Here is a 23,684-nt window from a genome sequence, read left to right on the forward strand (position 1 = left end):
ACCACTGATCTAGTTTCTGTCTCAATAGGTTTGCCTATTCTGGATATTTCATATAAATGGCATCATGCCATATGTAGTCTTTTGCGTCTGGCTTCTTTTACTTAGCATGACGTATTTGTGGTTCATCCTTGTGGAAGCAGGTATCAGTACCTCATTTCTTTTATGACCAAATAATATTCCACTGCGTACAACTACCCTATTTTGTTTATCCATTCATCAGAAAATGGGCATTTTGATTGCCTCCACCTTCTGGCTACTGTGAATAACGCTGCTATGAACACTGATGTACAAGTTGTTTTGTGAACATATGTTTTCAGTTCTCTCAGGCATATACCTAGGAATAGACTTGCTGGGTTATATGGTAACTAGAACTTTTTGAGGAACTGCAAGACTATACATTCCCAACAACAATGTATAGAGAGATCCAATTTCTCCACATCCTTACTAACATTTGTTATTATTCGTCTTTTCAATTACAGCCATCCTATAGAGTGTGTGAAGTGGTAGTAGCTTACTGTGGTTTTGATCTGCACTTCTCTAATGACTGAAGATGTTGACAACCTTTTCATGTGTTTGTTGGCCATTTATAAATCATTGGGAAAACAGTCAATGGATTTTAAATTTTATTTAATTTTAATTGACTTTAAATAGCCACATCTGGCTAGTAGCTAAAGTATTAGGCAGATGGTGGGATTTAGCAGCTGGTTGCTTAACTTTGTTCAAGGTCAGGTGGGACTGGCTAGGTGACTGAAGGTCAATCCCCACTTCAGGACTGCCCCAGATGGAACCAGGAGTGAGGCAGCAAGGAGAGGGGAAAGGGAGACTGGTGCAACACTTGGAAGGAGGAAGCACTGGTGTAGAGCCAGGCACTTAGGAAGCTCTCAAAACTTACTGTGGATGATGGAAGCAACTGGTGTTTATGAGCACTTGTGAAGCCTAGGAACCGTGCTTTATAACCGCTGTCTCATTTAATCCTTATAACAATCCCATCAGGTAGATTCTACTGTCTCCATTTTACAAATGAGGAAGCAGGTATAGACAGATCGGTATGCCTTAGAAACTTTTCTTCATTCAGTTTAATTATGCCCACAATCTTCAACCAGGGAAGCTAAGTATTATTCAGGATTCCACCATTATTCTCAGCACTATGTACAATTCTGTATCTACTAACCTATCTCTAAGGGACAGTCTGGGAATTAGATGGTTTTTGAAGCAGCAAAATATTGGCACTAAATTAAAATATGAACTCCTGACTGTGCATTACGGGTCAGATTTTATCTTTTCCAATGTGTTCAGCTACTTCCTCTTCTTTAAATTGGCTCAACAACTATGTAACACCGACTATGTTACTATGGACAGCCAGATAGTGTCCTAGATGTAGAAATACAGCTATGACTATGACAGCCATGTATCCTGACCTAATGAAGCTTAAAATATAAAGAAATACATAGTTTCAAAAATACACAAGCTCCAACAATAAGTTTCTGTAACATGGAGGCCTTGTTACATGATTTCATAATGGACCTTACCCAGCAGCATAAGCACCCTTAAATGACACTCTGTGCCTACTAAGAAATTCCAGTCTGAACATTATAGCCTTTAAAATGGGTCAAAATCCACGCATTTGGCAGAACTTGTCTACAAGAGTTGCTTCTAGGGTAATAGCACCCAGCTCCCAAGCACGGCCAGCTGCCAAGGAACAAAGGGATTAAAGCTTACCTCCAGCTCCACAGGGCTGTCCCAGACTCCTATGCACACAAGAGGAGGCCAACACAGCAAGAGTTACTGGAGCATTTCTCTTGCCTAGAGCGTGGCATGATTTCCCAAGCTTTCATCACCACCCACCTCTGACCCCTATTTCAGGTAGATAAAACAGAAATGATGAGGTTGTTCAGATGATTCGTGTGGGTGGCTATTGTGCTGACTGGGACAATAAGGCTGCAGAACACTGCTCTCTTTTTAAAAGTTCACATTTTCTTCTTTGCTATAAATAACAATTTAATTTTTGAAACACTGCATGTCCACACTGTATTGTACAACACAGTAAAGCTCAAATTCTCCTATAGATGGGTTGCTTTTGGCAATAGACCTAAGTAACCACACTGAGGGCTGGCCTTTGCCTGACCCTCTCTCACTGTACCTCGCCTCTGGCATGAGTAAGCAGGGCAAAAGGTATGAATTAAGTTGATTGAGAAAGCCTAAATGAAAGGTCTCGCTCAATCATTTCCAATTTCAAGCTCACTATCTCCTGTGTCTTCCCTGACCAAAGTATTCAATCCAAATGTACTGAAAAAAATCATGGACCAAACAAACTCACCAGTGATAAAGCCCAAGATCATTTGGCCAAGTCATATTCCTTAACTTAAAACAATCATGGAATCATAGATGCAAAGACAATACTTTTGCTTGCTCTTGCTACTAGAGCTAATGGAGATGGTGTGAAGGCTTTTCAAAAGCTGGGCACGTGGGTGGTTCAGTGGTTGAGCATCTGCCTTTGGCTCAGGCCGTGATCCTGGGGTCCTGGGATCGAGTCCTGCATCGGGCTCCCCTGTAGGGAGCCTGCTTCTCCCTCTGCCTATGTCTCTGCCTCTCTGTGTGTGACTCTCATGAATAAGTAAATAAAAATCTTTTTAAAAAAAGCTACTACACTTCCTTCAGTGGGGTGGGTAAAGTGAAAGACTCCAAGTGCATCAATAAGAAAAAAATTAAAATTTGCTTCTTATATTTTATATGACACTGACCACCAATCATCTTAAAGGCAGAGAGCAAGAACAAAAGAAGATGATATTCCAACTAAGATAGAAATAGCCATCCTCAGTTATGGGAAGACTAATGGAAACTTGTCCGGTAAACATTCTAGGATTACCCACAATATTCAGTATTTATGCACTCACAAACATCCTTATAAAGTACAAGTGACTATAGGACTCCAGGCCAAGGATAAAAAATTTTCAGGTAGAAATTAGAGTACAACAAATGGCTCCTGTGAATTCCTAAACTCAGCAGCCACAAGGTGGGCTTTCTCTTGAAGTAAAAAGGCAGTAAGACCTAGGCGAAATGAAGACTATAAAAGGTAATTAGGCTACACCGAAGTGCAGAAGAAGCAAGAACATATCAGGGCAGAATCAATGAGGAAAATGTCACAGAAGTGTTGAACAGGCTACCACCAGTAACAAACATAGAAGGAGAGGACACAGTTGTGTATTATTTTCATTCACAGGTTTCTAGTCACTGAGTTACAGTTTGATATCCGAGAGAAGAATGGGTTTATAGAAATGAGGGTCAGGTGTAAAGGCAACAATAACAAAAAACCAGATGTTTACCTACTGATTTCAGATATTTGCAGTTTGGTAAAATGGGCAAGAAAGCAGTAGCAAGGCTTCAACTCAAGCAATGATCAGCAAACTTTTTGTGTAAAGCACCAGAGAGTAAATATTTTTGGCTTTGCAGGCCATGTGGTGTCTGCTGCAACTACTCACCTCTGCCCTTGTAGTGTGAAAACAGCTATAGGCAGTATTCAAATGAATGGGCATGGCAGCATTCCCCCAAAAACTATAAAAACAGAGAGTGGGCCAATTTGGCCCATGGACCATAGTTTATTAAACCCTGATCTAGAGTTCCAAATCAGTGGTTCTCTAACAAGAGTGCACCTCAGGATTCCGTGGAGGGCTGTTAAGACAGGCTGCTGGACTCCACCTCCATTGCTTCCTATCTGTAAGGCTAGGCTTGGGCCTGAGAATCTGCATTTCTAACAAGTTCCCAGGTGATACTGCTGTGTGTGGTCAGAATGAGGGCCACACTTTGAGAGCCACTGCTATAGACCTTACTCCTTCAGTATTTTAAGTTCAGTATTTTAAGTAGCTGCCACAGTTCCCATCTGATTGGCCACAGAAATCTGTTACCTGTAGAAAATTCCAAATTTCAAAGCTCAAGTAAAATTAAATAATTCAAAGGGAAACAAGGGGAAACACACTAGTCAGGATTTTTTTTCTTCAGTGTAAACACTGTCCCACCAGTAAAATACACATAATTCATCCTCAGATCTCTTTATTCAACATCTTCACGTAGCATGTTCTAAGTCCTATAAAGAGTTGAGAAGTGTTAAGCTCTGGAAATCAAACAAAATACGAGTATGAAAGACAAAGGTAAATGATTCTTGCAAAAATCAAAGAAAATTCAACACAGCCCATTTCTAATTAGAAGTGCTTCATCTCAATAAACTCAAAATAATACATGTAAGATAACTTAAGACTTAAAGAATTGTCATTTCATGTTCATAAGAATCTAATGAGATAGATAATACAGTCTTTTACAAGATGAAGAAACTGAGGAAAACAAACTAATCTGTCACCGTTATCTTTTTAAAAATCTTTAATATAAGGATTTCCTGGTAACTTTTAAGCTGCATTTATTAAGTCCAACTTTTACATGTCTTTTTAGGACTATGTCTACGAATGTGTCTTCATGGGGAAAAACATTATTCTAATAACATCTTCAAGTCCATGTTCACATTCATGGGCCTAATTCTGAAGCCACTCCCACAGATCTAACCAAGAAGCCTGAACTTTAATCAGGTGGCAATTTAAAGCATACTAGACCTTTAGTGTAAGTGGGTCATAGATTATGGAAGTATGGTGATCCCTTCCAGCAGTACAATAGAAACACTTAGCAATGGAGAAATACTATTAATGGAGATAATCCAAAAAGTAGAGCAGTGAGCCTAGAATCTCTCTCTCCAGATATCCAGGCTCTTCCTGCAATGACGATCATGAAAATGTATTCATTTGAATAGATACTTACACAGATCAGTGTCACATCCATTATAAGAGATAAATGTTTTTAAAAAAAAAAAAAGGAAGGAAGGAAAGAAAGAAGCAAAACCCACAATGCATATGGTCAGTAGATGTTTTTTCCATTCCCATTAGCACGCTTTTAAAAGTATTATATAAGTTGATTATAATGTGAGATAATTACATTCTCACTCTAACCTGTGATCTGAATACTCGAGTAACAATTTTTTTCAATTTATATGAAACATAATTAAAGAAAGCCCTCAGTGAAAACACCTTCTTGTTTGTTTTACAAGTATCTAATTATTTTACAAGTGATTAAATTAGAGAAAAAAAATTTATTAAAAAGATCATTTCAAATTCAATGCCATATATTACTGCCGGGACAAACACCCAGTTAAGATGATATTAAACGTAAGGAGACCAGGCAGCCCGGGTGGCTCAGCGGTTTAGTGCTGCCTTCAGCCCAGGGCTTGATCCTAGAGACCCGGGATCAAATCCCACGTCGGGCTTCCTGCATGGAGCCTGCTTCCCCCTCTGCCTGTGTCTCTGCCTCTCTCTCTCTCTCTCTCTCTCTCTCTGTCTCTCATGAATAAATAAATAAAAATCTTCTTAAAAAAGTAAGAAGACCAGTAAATATTCTATATAAATCAAAGTAGACCATTTTGTTTTTGAGACATTAGCTCAGATGGAAGTCAGCAAAAACTTGTAACCTAAATCGCAATATAAATAATACTGTTCACGCATTACAATAGGAAAAGGTACCCTTCTACTGTCCTCTGAAGCAGGACAGTAGTTTCATCTAGAGAAGTAGTTACATCAAAATAAGTGGCCTAAACAGGTTCCAATGTGATCATTCTTCCACCTGACAATGTAATGTGACCTAGTGGATGAAATGCTGCTCTGTAAATTTAGGGAATTTAGAGTCAGTGCCCAAATGTATCAAAGACTGCAACTTTTAGGATCTTTCTATCTCATTTTGCTCACTGTTAAAATGTGGACACTGCTGTCATAATAAAATTTGAGGAAGTTACATAAAAGAACACTATAATATTCATAAATCCTGCATATGGCTCTTTCCTAAATATACATTCTGGGCTTTTCCTTATCTCATTTCTGAAATTTCACATTATGAACAATTAATTCATCTGTCAAATGCCCAAATGCAAAGACAAAAGCTGTGATACAAAATTCCCTCTTTTAACATAATCTTTGGAGCTTTTCACAACACTCCAAAATTATAATCTAAAACAGTCTTGCAAACAAATTACACAAAGCTCTAAGCTCAAAGAATACTATCTTTCCTATGTACATAAGAGGCAATGACAGTTTTTTTCTAAGCCACAAAGCACTCTAAATAGTGTATGTCTACTACCACAAAATATATTGAGTAAAGTGGATTTCAAACACAAAATAGAACCTGAAAAAGTTTTGTTTATGTCACATGCACACATGCACCCTAATCCCAAACAGTGACTCTATCAGGGACTCTTTGAGAAGTCCTAAAGTATACATAGATGGCACATCACAACTCTACAGTTAAATATGGAGATTTAGCTACTGATTTTCCCAACTTTATTAAAGCTAATATTTTAAATAATCTTTCATTTCTGAAAATTTCTAGTACATTCTCCACTCTATTTTTATCCACTCTACAAGCAATGAGCAAATTGAAGGAAATTTTTTTTTCAGGAACTCCACATTTATATTGCTTCTGGTCAGACAATCTTAAAAGAATTCTGATGGGTCTCTTCCCTTTAACTTAGGATTGAAAAAAGAATCCAAAAGCATTAAAAATAATAATAATAAAGTTAAACTCACAAAAAAACAAACATATAGCATTTCCCCATGTAACAGTGAAAACCGTTCAGTGAACCAGCCTTTAAGGTCTCTACATTTTTCAGAAACAACCTACTCATTATGGGGCTACTCAGACCACTGAAAGAATGTTCCAACCTTGATGGTAAACAAGAATAGGAACTGGACAAGAAGCTCCAGTTTCATTTTTAATCTACAACAGGATCAGCAAATTACAGCCCAAAAGCTAAATCTAACCACCTATTTTTGTAAATAAAGTTTTATTGGAATACAACCACACTCATTTGTTTTCATATAGCTGTCTTCATGCTACAGTGGTAGAGTTGACTGACTGTGACAGATGCTATATGGCTCACAAAGCCTAAAATATTTAGTATCTAATAGTTTACAGATAGTTTGCCAACCCTTGGTCTATAATATCTAAAATTGATGAAAATCAGTATAAATAGGTCTGTGAGATAAAGGGTTAACCAATAACCCATAAAATTTACTTTTATTTTTTGCAGTGTATTGAACAGACTCTATAGGCAAACTCTGATAGCATTCAACTGATTAAAAACCATTCTAACCCTTATATACTACCTTCATACACTGTTGGTGGGAATGTAAAATGGCGTGACCACTTTGGGAAATAGTCTGGCAGTTCCTCAAAATATTAAACACAGCATAACTATTTCACCCAGCAATTCCACTCCTACGTATATACCCAAGAGAAATAAAAATATATGTCCATACAAAAACTTGTAGGTCAATGTCCACAGATTACTGATGATAGCCAAAGGGTGAAAACCACCCAATGACCCATCAACTGATGAATGGATCAACAAAATGTGGTATATCTACACAATAGAATATTATTGGGCCTTAAAAATGAAGTACTGGGGGCACCTGGGTGGCTCAGTGGTTGAGCGTCCGCCTTCAGCTCAGATCGTGATCCAAGTCCCAGGATCGAGTCCCACATCAGGCTCCCCACAGGGCACTTGCTTCTCCCTCTGTCTACGTCTATGCCTCTCTCTCTTGTCTCTCATGAATAAATAAATAAAATCTTTAAAAAAAAAACCCCGAAATACTGATACATCTACAACATGGATGAACTTTGAAACATTATGCTTAGACAAAGCAGTCACAAAAGACCATCTATGGTATGATTCCATTTATAAGCAATGTCCAGAACAGGCATATCTATAGAGATAGAAGGTAGATTGGTTGTTACTTAGGGCTAGGGAGAGATGGGGCTGAGAGCTAATGTATACAGGCTTTCTTTTTTGGGTGATGAAATGTTTGGAAATTTCCTGTGATGGTTGCACAAATCTGTGAATATACTAAATTCCACTGAATTGTACACTTTACATTGGTGAATTGTATGGTTCATCACATCTCAGTGATGAACACACATTCATCTCAGTAAAGCTGTTACCAAAAAAAAAATGCATTCTATTAACCTGCTGAAACATCTAAAATCAGAATGTTAGAGTCTTATATTTAGGACTATCCCTTAAAAGACAACCAGTCTCTGTTCCTACTAAATGACAAGCACCAAAACAGTACTGAAGAGCAGGTGCTTAGATGGGTCATATATACCCAGGTGTAAATCCCTATGCTGCCGTTTATTTTTTTTTTTAAGATTTTATTTATTTTTTCATGAGAGACACACAGAGAGAGGCAGAGACACAGGCAGAGGGAGCAGCAGGTTCCATGCAGGGAACCTGACGTGGGACTCAATCCCGAGTCTCCAGGATCAGGCCCTGGGCTGAAGGCGGCGCTAAACCACTGAGCCACCGGGGCTGCCCTGCTGCCATTTATTATTGACATTTTGCTCAGGGCAAGTTACTGATCTCCCTCTTGCTCAGTTTCCTCATCAGGAAAAGGGGAGAGGGTGACTGCCTCAAAGGAAGGCTGATGGCCAATATTAAATTACAAAAATATGAAGAATGTAACACTCTGTCCAGCATATAATGAACACTCAAGCCATAGAATTTGAGAACCAAAAAAGAAAAAAATTTCCTAAAGTTATCCTTAAAAACTTTAATTTTATCCTTTTTGTTCAAATTTCTTATATATCTTATATGTGTCTCTAAAATAGGAACTGTGAACCCCAAATTGCTCTAAGAAATAAGATTCCTTATTTTAAAAAAAGGATAAACATTTTTTAAGTTTCAAAAGATTTCTTCAATTTTCCCTACCTGTATTCCTCTGCTCCCTTTTCTAAATGAAGAAACAGGCATAAAAAGATGACATGAGTTACCCAAGAAGACTAACAAATCGTTCAAGCCTGACCTTCTCTGTAACGATTTTCCCAACTTCCTTTTACTACTGGGTGGTCACAGTCTTTACTACCGGGTGCTCACTTAATGCTCCTTCAACAACAACTGAGTACTTACTATGTGTCAGTTACCAAGTTATGCTGAGGGTACTAGGTGAACAAGTCAGATGCAACCCTGGCTTTAACAGGACTTAATGTCTAATTATATTAGATCTGAACCATTTGTCAACTTCTGCCATTGAGGCCAGAGAACTCAAATATTTGGTGAATAACGGGGTGCCTGGCTGGCTCGGTCGGTGAAGCATGAGACACTTGGTCTCAGGATCTTGAGTTTGAGTCCAATGTTGGGAGTAGAGTTTACTTTTAAAAAATGATAATAGCAATTAAAATAACAACTACTTTTAGTCTTTTCACACAGATCACGTTATTCAGTCTTTACAACAATCCTGCAAGGCATATATTATCACCCTCATTTTACGGATAAAGAAACTGAGACTCAGAGAGGTTAACTAATTTGGCCAGGGCCACACAGCTAGAAATGAACGCATAAATGAACAAATGAAGAAACTGTTAGCACCACTAACAATTTTACCCACGTGATAGGAAGGAATGTTCATTTCATCATATTATTTATGTAATAGAGCCTGTGTTTAGCACTGAGAAAGTGCACATTTGGAAATTGTTGAAACTTATCTACATAGCTGCCAAAAGTAATTTGAGTATCTCAGAGACATTCTGGAAATAAAAAATACGTATGCTGCACTTTACAATCACTAATCCATGCAAATAGCTTGTGAAGTGGCTATCATTCTTTCTATAAATACAAAGAAAATGGCCACACTGTGCCCGAAGACTACCAGATCAGATCTTAGGGGGCTGCCTCACAAGCTACAAAACAATGTCGATCCATATGTTTAGGGGGAAAATACATACCAAGGGTAAGCAGAAAGGCTGAAAATCTATTATGTTTCCTAAAAACACAAATTAGATTCCATAAAATAGCAGTGGTATAATGGTAATCTGCACATTTTAGCAGGGCTAGAGACCTTGTAATTGAATTAATAACATCAAGAGTGTTTTAATAAAACATTAGAATCTGCATATAGCTAGGCAGTTATACTTCCATCTTAAATTCAAATATACCAAGATACACTAAACTTAGGATTACAATTAAAAGCCTGAGATACAGACCTGACATAGTAGTTTGGATATTATTAAACTATACTGAGAGAGAGAGAACACAGTTATCATTCCAAACTATAAATGATTCAAATATTCAAAACAGTGGTAACAAAGCAAAAAAAGTGTATTAAAAGAAATAAAGATTGGAAAAAATAATGTGCAACTGCTTAGTGATAGAACACAAGATGTTAAAATGAAATAATGTGCACTTACAAAAAAATGGACCTGAGTGCAATAAAGTAATCATTTCTTATTGTGAATGGGTGTGTACAACTACAAAAAGCCAATGAACAAATTTAGTCAGAGAGTGGAGGGTAGACGGACGTGAACTACACTCATGCAATGGGGACCCAAAACCTTGAGACAAGGAAGGATGCAGTTCCCCGGGGGGGGGGGGGGGGATTTAAGAAAATAAGAATTGTTTGACTAATAACAAGAACTTAAAGTAAATGTAAAGTATCTAAAATTTACCACGTCATTTCATTAAAGGCTTTCATTTAATTGAAAGTTATATACCAGCTGAGGAATGAAAAATACCTCATCTTAGGAAAACCAAATGGTTTTACCTAAAAGCCAGCCATCAGAATCTCCGAACACAATTATAACGAAAAAGAAATCCCCTCCTTTTTTTTTACTCTAAATAAGTTAGTGTTGAGATGGATTCATGGAGAAATAGTGCCTTACCAACATGCACAGAACCTTGCTTTTCAGTCACGTCATGAATTGGTATTTAACATTGTATCTATTTTGATAGATACTTTAAATTGCCTCTCTGCCATAAATGAGCCTTTTTTTCATCGTCCATCATGGTGTATTGGTATTTTACATTATTGATCCTGCCCACTTTAAAATTTCTGTGATGTCCAGCTATCCTGACTCTTCTAGCTACATACCTAACCACAGCTCTCCAGCTCGGCCACCTGACAAGAACTCATTCAGTGAATCTTCCGAAATCTTAACTGTCATTCCAGGTCTCTACACAAACTCCAGTTCAGCATTTCCAGACTGTCTACCTGCAAATGACTTGCACTCAACTCAAAGCTACAGTAACCAATCCATACCACAGAATACTGGGCAGCAACTTAAGAGGACACAGGATTCAACAGAGACATAGATGGATATGGAAAGGTCATCAGAGACAGTGTTTATCAATGGAAAATTACTATGATCCCATTCTGTTTTTTAAATAAAGACCTCCCAGAGAGAGGTTCAAGAACTGGACAATGGTTACCTCTGGAGAATGGAGCTATGGTTGGTGGGAGAATGGAAAGAGAGACTCATTTCCTTCTGTACGGTCTAGATTTTAAAATTAATTTTATATAATTTATTTTATAAAGACCAGTCAATTTATAAAGAGAAAGTAATAGAAAATTAATTAAATCTCAACATTGCAAATATATATTAACTTCCTTCAAGTCCAACTAGCTTGAGACATGAAATCTTTTTGGTGTGGACAAAGGGATACTGGCTTGAAAGAGGGGATACCAAGACACTGGGTAGCCCCAGGAGAGAAAGAAGAGAGCAGGTCCTGTCATACCTTGAACCATGTAGCATGAATTCAGAGCCATATCTGGTGGTTTTAGAATCTGCACTGTCAGTTGCAACTAAAAAATAAAACCAGAAGTGCAAGAGCTGCACACTCTATCGGCTTGCTGGCTGGGGTCAGGTACCTGCTCTGCAGCAGTAACTCAGTCACTTGCCTATTTAGGTGTGCAGTGCTGGCAGACAGCCAAGATGCTTACAACTCAGCAGCTGCAGTTCAGCACAGTTTTCAGAGTCAGTGAGAGCAATCGCAAGATTTTTAGCACAGGATATAAGAATAACCACCCCGTGGAAAGCACCCCACCCTACTCCCAACAAACACCTATCTCTGACACCTCATTACTTCTGGTTTGGCAAGTTAGGCGTCATTAATCAACGATTTTGTTAGGGCAGGGGAATTGAAAGGAAAAACCTGGAGAGTAAAAGGTGTAGAGAAAAGTTCTAAAACAAATCGTATTTTAATTTTTTTATTTATTTATGATAGTCACACAGAGAGAGAGAGAGAGAGCCAGAGACATAGGCAGAGGGAGAAGGAGGCTCCATGCACCGGGAGCCCAACGTGGGATTCGATCCCGGGTCTCCAGGATCACGCCCTGGGCCAAAGGCAGGCGCTAAACCACTGTGCCACCCAGGGATCCCACAAATCGTATTTTGGATGGATGGACGAGATTCTATATTTCCACTGCTAAAGAATGCACACTTATCAGTTTGGTGACAAACATTGACGTCTCATTAACAAGAAAGACAAAAAAAAAAAAATGAAATGGGTGAAACAATGAATGGTAGTATGGAACCTCTAATGAAAGGGTAGGAAATAGAACTAGAAAGTCGAACAATTAAAATTTGCTGTAAATAAACTCTAAAAATGGAGGCATGGGCCTCACTTTAAAGAAACCAGATGTAGCATTTTTGACAACTGGAATAGGCAGCAGAATGCAGCGTGAAATAAATGGACTTCGGAACCAGCTGCAATTCCATGGGATCTCGCACAAGTTGCCCCTCTCTGAATTGCAGTGTTCTGTAAAACAGGTATAATCAGAGGAGATAATATATGTAAAGGGCCTAATGTTAGAAGGCATATTCCCCTTACGAAGTCAGCATTAAGTTATGAAAGATGTTTGTTTTTACTTTTAAATAATCTTATGTCAGAGTTCTCTTAAACAGTGCTTCTGGCAAATTTAAAACGTGAAAACGTTTACAAAACTTCAATAATTGTTCAAGAACAATCTCAAAAAGGAAGGCATACCCATTTCTTTAATTTGAGTGGAGCTGGGGAATGGTAAAAGAATTTTCAATTTAAAGGAAATATCCAGGAACACAATTTAAGGTGCAGGAGAGCTACAATTTGTCAGGTGAAACTGTTGCTAATTCAAAGGGAAAATGGAGGGGGTGAAGTGCACATGTCAAGGACATGGAAGCAGGTCACAGTCATAAAAGGCAAAGGACTCACAGGAAGTCTTTTTATAAAGACAATGTGCAAACAACACTTCAGAAACTCCAAGTCCTAGGGCAGTCTGTATAAAGCAGTCATGAGTAGACTCAAGACAAAGTAGTGCACAAGCAGGAAAGCTCAGTTTCCTCCAAAATGGTCTCAGAAGCAAACTCCATCATCAGGAATCAACACTGCTTACCTACTCCCCAGAAGGCCTACCATGTGCAGGCATCCACACCATGTTTAACAAACAGGTTTTTCTTCTGTGGAACTGCAGCTAAACCCCCTTGGCTTGAATCTTTCTGGGCCACCAACAGGCTAGCTGGTAACTGTTTCTTTTTCTTCTACCTTGTTACACAATTGTCACTCTGATCAAGCAAGCACTTCTTTAAAGAAACGGTCACTCATTTCTGGTAAATTCCTGGTTCCTTCAGGCTCACACTTTTCCAGACACTAAAAACTAATTTATTTCCAATGTCCAGATAAAATTTCCAAGAAAGATGTTCTAGTATATTGTAATGTTCTTCTCTGTGGTACTAAATTCCAATCAGTGGGCCAATCAATATATGTGCAAGCCATCGTAATTAGTAGCAATAGAACAGCTGAATTTTTGTCATGTTAAATCACATATTTTACAAATTATTAACCCAGTGTTTATTTAAAGGCTGCATTTAACTTAATTCTCTGTTAAACGGTGTTATCGGAATTGCAAGTGTGGACTTTAAAGTATATATGCAACATAACCACACTCTTTTAATAGAGTATATGTGCAAACACAATCCATACTAACTGATAAATCTCTTAATACTAAATTAAGTCATTGTAGTGGACAGCCATCATCAACTGTTATTGAAGCAATCCTCGTTCTGTGTTGTTCCAAACATCAGTCACTGTGTTAGCATTAGATGAGCGTCATAAATCAATGAGAATCTTAAAAGACCCAAGAAATCAAAGCCAAACACAGGCTGAAACAAAATTCTTACACAACAGGGCTCAGAGACATAGCACACAGAAGATAAAATCCATGTTTTAGTCTCTCAGCTTCAATACCTCCCAAAAAGCATTTGTTCTACTTTTCAAAACCTGTAAGCCTCTGAAAAGCCAGTTCCAAAATATTACATATCACCTAAGTTTTAAACCAATGACTCAATCATAACTGCACATTAGAATCACTTAGAGAGCATTTGAAAAATACCAATACCCACTCCCAGAGATTCTGATTTTATTGCTCTGACACAAGGCCCTGCCATTGATCTTTTTTAAAAGCTCCCCTGGTGACTCTAATATGTAGCCAGGTGGAGATCCACTGCTTCAAACTAATACAGCCTTTTGGGACAATAATTGCTCTGAGTTTGATAAACATGCTTTTTGCCTTTTAATGAGATTTTATTAAAACGATTCAATTCATTCCATAGCTAATGAGCAACCATTACATGGCAGGCACTGTGTTAAGTAATGGAGAAAGATACATATGTTCCCTGTCCTCAAGAAGCTCCCTGTTTGCTAGGTAGAGAGACTCATGAATAAGAAACTGTATTAAATACAGTAAGTTGCTCTCAAGGTACAAGCAAATTCAGCATGCCTCACAAACTGGCATGTCATTCTTGAGCAGGGGTCATGCTGCATCATTCCAATTGTTGAATATGTCCTACCAAAGCAGGAAAGTCAGAAGTTACAGATTACTAAGAATCCTAAACCCAGGGCAACTATTCAACCCATGCAAGGTGAAAATGGTGTGCCTTTTGCTATTCTCTTGCACAGAAACTCCTGTACCATGAAGGTAGGCATTTCTATGTTTTAATTTGGATGAATCATCCTAAAATTTCCTTCATGTAATATTACTGATTGTACACTTACTTCAAAACTTTACACTTGCAAAAGATATAGTAAATAGTCATGGCGTAAAACTTAACAAATTTCCTGCAATTGCATAAAATCTTTCTTTCCCCCTAACTGTTATATTTGTGAGGACAAGAAGTTTTGGGACTAGGATAACGTCCCATCATTGGCAATTTGTTTCAGTCACTTGAAAGATGTCACACAGGAAAATGTTATGGAAACAATGGGCATTCAAAGGAGCTTTTGTAAGACTTTCAAAAATAAGAAACAGGGGGAACAAGCTGAATTTTCTAAAAGAAGATATGGCATCCTCCCAATATTCCTAACGAAACAGGCACATGATTCTCTCGCAGTGGATGAGTGAATGAGTCAGTAAGTAGTGAGGTAGGGGAGTGAGCAGGTGGTCAATTGATCTTGAAAATTGAAATCCGTTTTAAGGTACCTCAGTGGAAATTTAAACCTATTAAGACCTAAGGGTCAAAAACAATTTGTGATACTAATTTGGTATACAAGAAAATCACAATTCTAGAGAACTTGGGTAGAAATCAACAAAAAGGTTTCCAGTACAACTGAACATCTTCAAGGCCTTTCTGTTTAAAGCTAGAGTTGAACAAATGCTAAGTTAAAGTGTATGCTGTCAAGGTCCCTGCAAGAAAATCTCAAGTGAATTTCAATTTCCAGATCAATATGTGCTGAGACAATTTACCAGCGAAACCTTCAACCTTTACACAGGGTGAGGAACACTATCATTACGTTCTTTACCAGGAAGGCTACCTTGAATTCATTATTTCACGAAATGACACATTATAAATGGCACTGACCAAGTCAGATTTTGTAGGGTATGAATGAGATTTCAGGTTCACAATACTTAAGGGAGCCATACGGTACCTATCACCTCAGAATCTGCTTGCTTTCCACTCTTATGCAGCTCTAAAGCAACAGAAAAGATGAATTTAGTTCTACCAGAGGTATTTCCTGAAAATATTCTATCAATTATAAGCCAGGAGAATACTGATTGTGCTAATGTGATGCCGACCATGTCATTTTGATATCAAAAGAGATAATATCATCACTCTTCCAGACCTTAAGGAATCAGAACCGGTTACTAACATTGATCCAATGATGGCTATATTCCGTCATCACGATATAATTAACATTTTAATTTCACATTTTCCAATTATGACTTTGCTGGCTCATTTAAAGCAAGTATAACTAAGAGACAACAAATATCATTCACCCACACACACAATCATTCGGGAGCTTTTGGGAAACCCTAATTTACCTTCACCGGGTGCTAAGAATGAAGAAGCCAAGGAGATTAAAAAAAAAACAAACAAACATGTTTGTCTCTACAGAATGGTGTTATCCACATATGGCTGTGGAGCACTTGAAATGTGGCTAGTCCAACTGAGAAACTGATTTTCAATTTTATTTCATTTTAATTAATCACAATTTAAATTTAGAAAGAACTATCGATTAGGTTATTAGAAAACTTTTAGATATGTTTGGGAAAACTTGGGTGTGTGAATCTACTTTTGCAAAAGGAAATGTCATGAAATCTAAATACAGATCAAGTATTTCAGATGAAAATGTAGCTCGGTGTCAGAATTGAGAGGTGTTGTTAGTGTAAAATACACATTGGATTTCAAAGACTGCGTACAAAAGAAAGGATGTAAAATATCTCATTAATAATTTCTGCACTGCTTACATGTTGAAACAGTAATAGTTTGGATCTAGTGGGCTAAAGAAAATATTTTATTAAAACTGCACCTATTTGCTTCTAATTTTTTAATGTGATCATTACAAAATTTATATATGTAAAATTTTTATATAGAAAATTACATATATGTCTTGCATCATATATCTTTTGGACAGCGCTGCTCTAGAGCACTTCCACAAGCACTTTATCAGGGCACATTTGGATATCCTTCCTCTAGTAGACAGGCTGGTCATGTAACAATAGGGGCAAGGAGTAACGCGTCCTTGTATCAATTGGGTCTGAGGAAAGTGTGTAGCAAGCTCTCCCCATAATTTCCTCATGTGAGGCAACACTGTAATACCTCAACATAGAAGGAAAAAAATGAGTTATCAGCACTTAAAAACAAATTGAAATCTGGTACTGCAGACAACTTAAAAGGGATACAGCCAACTGGTCTAAGGTCTTGGTTTCATTTCCCAACTGCGGACCTTAAAATAGACAATAAAGCACCGCTTCCAAAAAGAGGTAAAATATTTCAATGGAAGCTACCTGGCAGTCCTTCATAAAGAAGCAAAAATTGCTCTTAAATTTTATCTCCTCAACTTCTCAAGGCACAGCACACACGCTGAACTAGAAAATCAACTTCGGATCGCCAGCCTTTTCCCTCACCAGCAAATTAGCAGGATTGTGCACTTGGAATACTGTTTGACAAGAATGAAAAGGAAACTATTCAAAACAGATTTAAGGAATGGACAATTAGATGAGGAACTGCAGATTTAATTCTCAATCAGCACTGTGATTAATCTGATTCCCTGCTTTTCCCTAGTGTAATTATACAACACAGATGAAAGGATGAGCATTTGGACTGTCAGTTCTATATTCTAGACCAGCCTGGTGACTCAAAGCAGACGGCTCTACCACACGAACCACCACCATCCCAACAACAGTCGAGGGAAGCCTCGAACAGTGATTTAACAGTTATTGCATAACGAGGCATTAAAAATTCGGATACCCCCAACTCTTTCCACGCTGGTCTACACCAGGTGAGGAATTTGCTGAAACTGAACGCACCCCGTCTGAAAATGACCCCCTCCAATCCGGGCATGGGGTGAACACAAAGACATCTATCTAATATCCTGCACAATAGACACACACCCCACAATTAAAAACCCTGGACGTTCTCTCTCTGTCACTCCATGCAAGCAGAGGAAATGCAAGCTGCTCTTTTTCGTTAATGGTCTGTGGTACAGGCAAGGTAACAATAACCCAACTGTTCCCAGGAAGCAACTATAAAATTGGGTCTGCCACGTCCCTGTGCAACCGTCAGATAAAATGCAGACAGCGGATTTCGGCCGGCCCCACGCCTCGTGAGGTGGCCGACCTCGGCTCGGCGGCCTCCAAGGATCGCTGAGAAGCCCCCGGACCCCAGCCCGCCAGGAGGTCCAGGTACACGTCTATAAATACGCCCGGGTGAGGAGGACGAGGGAGGCGGAGGAGAGGGAGGGCAGGGGGCAGGCCCGGAGCGGGTGCCGGTGCGGGAAAACCCGGGCATCACTGAAATGCATTTTTCCACACTCCCGCTCCCTCGCGAGGGGACTCACTTGCCGATCACCTCGCACAGCTCGTACACGTCCTCGAACAGCACGTCGTCGTCGGCCATGGTCCGGAGGGGACAGCGGCCGCAGCGTGGAGGGCTCCGAAAACGGGGGTGGGGGCGCCAAAGAGCTCAGTGCCCGGCCCCTGGTTCGCCTCCTCCCCTCAGGACCCGCGAGCCCTCGGTGCTGAGGACGCTCGCTCGAGTGGGGCTGCGAGGCCCGGAGACTGCGGCGCCTTCCTCTGCGGGCGACCGCCCCGGCGCGGGCGGCGGGGCCGGGGCGCGGGAGCGAGGGCGGCCCGGGCCCGGCGCCGCCCGCCCGCCCGCTGCTCCTCGCGCTGCTCGGGCCGCGCTGCCCGGCGTGCGGATCCTCGGGGACGGCGCGGCGCCGCGCTCTCCGCTTCTCAGCCGGCCCGGGCCGCGAGGCCGCGACCGCTCCCTCTGCCGAGGCTGGCTCCGGCGCGGCGCGGGGCAGCTCAGGCTACAAGGGGGGCCGCGGCAGGACCATGGAGGGAGGATCGCCGCGGAGGGAGGTGGCGGCGGCAGATCGGCGCTGGGGACCAGGAGGCGGCGGCAGAGACGCTCCCTCCTCCTTCTCCTCCTCCCGCCGCCGCCGCCGCCCGCCCGAGAGTGGGAGGGGGCTTCGCGGGACTGGCTGTCTGTGCGGGCGGGAGTCGCGGCCGCCGCCTTCAGCTCCTCCTCCTCCGCCTCAGCCGCGGACCAGCTAGCGAGTCCCCGCGCACCCGCCTCGCGCACACACGCCCTCCTCCCCCTCTACGGCCGCGCGGCTTCCAGAACCACAGGCCCCGCCCACTCCAGCCCGTCGGGAGGCGGTGGCCGAGAGACAGGGAACCGGGCTGAGCGGCGCATGCGCGCGCCGCGGGCCACGTCACGGCGAACGGGCGGGCGTCGGGGATCTAGAAGGGGCGCGGGGGGGTGGTCGGCCCGAGGGGCGCGCCGGCAGCAGCTGCTTAGGCGGGTGCGGGTCGGGTCGTCCCTTCCGCGGCCGAGCTGCGGGAGGGGAGGGGGGGCCAGGGACAAAAGATCCACGACTGAATGCACGTTCTTGGCTCTCTGCGGCGAGCGCTTGAACCCCGGCCGCTCCCCTCTCTTCTTTTGTAACCGCATGAAGCCTTGCCCAGTTTTTGCTGTGGAAAGAGGCTGGGAAAGGGTCCTAATGAATGAAAAAAGCAAAAGAGAGGTGGAGAGGCTGTCATTCCAGACCATGCTAGGCGGCGGATGCTTTTAGTGCCATTCTGCATTCCTTATTGCAAATGAGGGCTGGTGAAGGGGGGTGGGGGTCGTCCACCTACAAGAATTTGAACCAGACAAAAACTGTCCAGGAAGATGTGCAACCATAAGTGACAATTCCTAGAGATAAGCTTCTCTCACATTCTGCCCCAAACTTGACAAATTCTTATCCAGCGCTTGCCCTCAGTAGACACAGCCTAGAGACAGGTCAGGAAGGCAGGGACAGACACTTTAAGCCCCTTAGTATGTCGCCTCCCCGCACCGCCAAGCTTTCAGTACCTACCCTTCTCCTGTACTCCCTATAAATGTTAGACATATCAGGATAAAAATGCAACTAGGGGGAGTGGATGCACAGAGTCAGCCAAGGAGTGAGGTTCTGGGTGTTGCCGCTGTGCTAGGTTGTATTCAATATGAAGATTTCTGTTCAACTGAGCATGTGCAGAATGAGCCAACGCCATCAGACAGGTATATGCCTCAGTTAAGGACCAATAAAAAAAGTCTTTGTTCCTCTGCACAGCACAAGTGCCCAATTAGTTCATAAGTCATCTTCTAGAAATCACCTGGTAAAATTCTCAGTGCGGTAATAAAAAAAAAAAAAAAAGAAAGGAAGAGACAGTATTTACCAAAGGGGGGGGGGTGTGGAGACTCAGCCTATTTTCTCTTTAGAAACGTTTTGTGCAAACCCTTGACCACTCCCTCCAGACACTGAGAGATTTGCCAGTGTTAAGGATTTGAGTACTAAACGCTTTTTTTACAATGCAAATCAGAGGGAAAATGTAATTGTATGAGAAGGTCTTCATTCTTTCCCAAAGAGCTTGTGCATTCTCTAGACAAGGGAGATTTAGAGCCTGAGAAACATTGCCTCCATTGAGGATCCAGCAATTCCAAGTCATTGTCACCCAAAGTTGGCATGTCCACCTGGTGCACAGTGACCCCCTCACAAGTCACCTAGTCAGCTTCACTTCCTCTCCCCAGTTCAAATCTGAGTTATGCCAAGACATATTAACTTTATTTTGGGGCTTGTTATCTTCCACAGGGGTTTATACTCAGAGGTAGAAAAAGACAATTATGAAATTGTGGAGTTGAATTTAAAAAAAAAGAAAAAGAAAGACGATTATAGAGATAGGATTGCACCCTGCTCGTGGAATCACAGTCAGTTTAAATCTGGAAAGAGCCTTAGACATCAGCCTTTCCAACTCAGTCATTTACAGATGTGAGGAATGCCCTCTCAGGAGCCATTCCACCTCTGCATGCGGTAGCAGCTCTGGGTTTGACTGGGATTGTAACCACCTCACCCGGAGAGGTGGGTCCTAATTCATTAAGCTAATAAATGTAACCTTCTTGACTTAATCAGCTCTTGGCATTCCTCAGTTCCTGGCCTTGAGGGGCTCAAGGTCTTCCAATCACCACAAAGCTCAGGACTTTCCCCAACAATGATCTTTCTCCCCACCCCAGCCCCCAACCACCCCATTGGCCTTGAACAAAAAGGCCAATTTTTGTATGCAGCCTCAGTTGCTGCCATCAGACATCTGTATCTGTGAGGGTAGTCAGACCTGAGAGGGAGGTGGACTTGAGGGGCAGCAGGATGATGTCCTCAGTGACATTATCAATCTCTTGTTTAGCCAACTCTCTACATTTCCGGGTCATATAGGGCAATGAATTCACTTTATTGTTTAAACCACTTGGAGGTGAGCTTCCTATTAGTCTCAGAGAAAGCATTCTACATTCTATGGTACAACAAATGAGAAAAATTCAGAGGAAAACAGATGTCCATGGCCACATATTTCACTGAACATCTCATCAGAGCCTAGGTCTCCCAGCTCCCAGTGTGGTATTTAGTCATGCAGGAGTTTTCTGCAAAGCACATCCCTCAGAACTCATAGCATGCATTGTGGCTGGAGGTAGCTCCCCTCAAAGCTTTTAGGGGCACCTGGGTGGCTCAGTCATTGAGCGTCTGACTTTGGCTCAGGTCTTTATCTCAGGGTCCTGGGATCAAGCCCCTGGTCCAGCCCTGGGGTCTGTCTTCAGGTTGGTCTCCAGGTCAGGCTTCATGTTGTGGGGTGGGGGTGGGGGGTAGGGTCCTGGATCTGCACTCAACAGGGACACTGCTTCTCCCTCCCCATCTAACCCTCTCTCTGCTCTCTCTCTCTCTCAAATAAATAAAATCTTTAAGAAAATAAAATGACCAAAGTTTCCAAATGAAGATAATTCTCTGGGTTTCTTACAAAAATCTAATACTCTTCCAACAAATATAAGCCCAGGTATAAGTGGTCAGGTGTCAATAATCTGTTTTAGTTTTCACAACGAAACTGTTAAAGTAACTGGGTGCATCAGATATATTGTGTTCAGATGTTAATAATAACTGAATATAACAGCAGCTTAGACAAATGGAGGGCTTGTTTTTCTCACAGAGCAAGAAGTATGGATATGGGTTGTTACTAACACTGGATCAGCTACTCCACAGTATCATCAATGACCAGGTTCTTTCCTTCCACTCTGCAGTCCTGGACATGTTAGCCTCTCATTCTCAGGCTTGTTCTTTCACCATCGCAAGACGGCTACTACAATTTCCAGCACCGAACTGCATTCAGAGACAGGATTCAGGACCGCAAAAAGGGTAGGCGAGGCCATTTTGCTCCTTCTCCCACCTCTTATTTACAGAAAGAAAATATCTCTTTCCCACATCACTGGCCAGAACAGAATCATGTGGCAACCCTTGCCTGCATGGGAAGCGGGTGACATGGATATTTGACTTTTCCTGCCTCCTTTTTGGAGGTGGGCAAGGGAGAAGCAAATGGGGAATGGGCTTTGGCAGCCAATCAGCAGTATTTCCAATGTTAGGGAAATTACCAATGAAATAATTATAGATCTACATTATAATGTAGATATACCTCAAGTGTATAACTGACATAACTTTACTGATATACATATAATAACTTTAAACATTCAGAAACATTTAAACACCCACAAGGATGGAGTTGGTCCTAGAGAAATTTGATTCTCAGATGTCAGTGGGAACTTCAATGACTTTGAAGCATTGGACTTCCTCACAGTTGCATTAGACATTCTCATGTTGTTGGGCTCCCACATAATTTCAACATGACACAGATATAATCTGGAAAAACACACTCTAAGAGCAATATTAGCATGAGAACAACACAGAGGTTAGAGTGGCACAGGGCTAATTTAGGCAATTCAGAGTTCAGCCTCATTCTGTACCTATGATTGTTTAAACATAGAAATTATTACTGAATTAATGAATAAAATTAAGACTGACACTGTTCTACGAATGAAGTGATTGCCTTGTGATATAAGCAGGATACTCTAAGCTGAGATGAAAGACACTGTCAGTGTCTCCAGAAAAAGCTGCATATTCTAGACTTATACTCTGATATCATACTGTGAATCATTTATTTCATATTCATCTTCTTCAACATCATGTTGCAAATCGTTTATTTTATATTCCTTCAATGAATGTCTAATTCTAGCCACTGAGGTTACAGCTACAAATAAAGCAGACATGGTTTCTGCCTTTGCTAAATTTTGCTCTAAAAGAAAACAAGTATCAGGCACCTGATTACAATGAAGAGTAACAGTCATTAGGTTGGGAGAAATACGGGGAGCTCATAGCAGGGGGACCTATAGGTCAGGGAAGGCCAACTGAGGCAATGTTTAAGGCGGAAGAAAGTATAGAAATTAACAGGGTGGGACGAACCAATCCTAGGTAGAAAGAACAGCATTTGTGAAATCCTGGAGGTGAGCGAGAATATGCTCTTTCGGAGAAGTAGGTCATGGCTGAATCAGAGTGTGGGAAGAAGGAGGTCAGAGGTGTTAGAGAAATAGGCAGGGGCCAGATAGCAGAAGATGTCAAACACCATTTTAAAGAGTTTGCCCCTTAGAAGACCACACACTTCAGTGGCACTAGAGTCTTACGTAGACTGAGCACACTCCACCCCACCAAAGGTCCATGCATGAATGGAATTCTACATAAATAACTCTTCTCTTTATATTTGGTGCACACTGTCCCCTCCCCTAGTTACTTTTAAAATACAGATACTCCTGTAGTAAATATGAAGTCCCTCCAACCATTTGAGCAGACACTGTAGGTACTGTGCTAGAATCCCCTTGCTCCCTTTTACTATTTTGGTGTGTGCCCCTCCCCCAGCTTCAGCATCTTTTGCTTCCAGAGCCCACACCTGTGACTTCAGAGGACTTCCCACAAGCTCCTGGAATCACTTTGCTCACTTGGAAGTGCCTGGGCATTTAGGTCTCTC

General features: G+C 41.2%; 1 protein-coding gene across 21 annotated transcripts in view; it reads right to left on the bottom strand.

Moving 5' to 3' along the window:
- The window catches only part of CASK (calcium/calmodulin dependent serine protein kinase), a 351,423-nt gene extending 332,985 nt beyond the window's left edge, over nucleotides 1-18,438 (bottom strand). For 11 of the 21 annotated variants that reach the window (XM_072743847.1, XM_072743843.1, XM_072743837.1 and 8 more), the window contains exon 1: nucleotides 18,167-18,395. In XM_072743847.1, the coding sequence (XP_072599948.1) occupies nucleotides 18,167-18,225 (59 nt within the window). In that variant the 5' untranslated portion in view covers nucleotides 18,226-18,395. Of the gene's footprint in view, nucleotides 1-18,166 lie in introns of all 21 variants that reach the window. The other 10 variants (XM_072743849.1, XM_072743848.1, XM_072743845.1 and 7 more) reach the window with 1 other exon arrangement.
- Nucleotides 18,439-23,684: the final 5,246 nt, after the last annotated feature.

The sequence above is a fragment of the Vulpes vulpes genome, chromosome X (genome assembly GCF_048418805.1).
Source record: "Vulpes vulpes isolate BD-2025 chromosome X, VulVul3, whole genome shotgun sequence".
NCBI lineage: Eukaryota > Metazoa > Chordata > Mammalia > Carnivora > Canidae > Vulpes > Vulpes vulpes.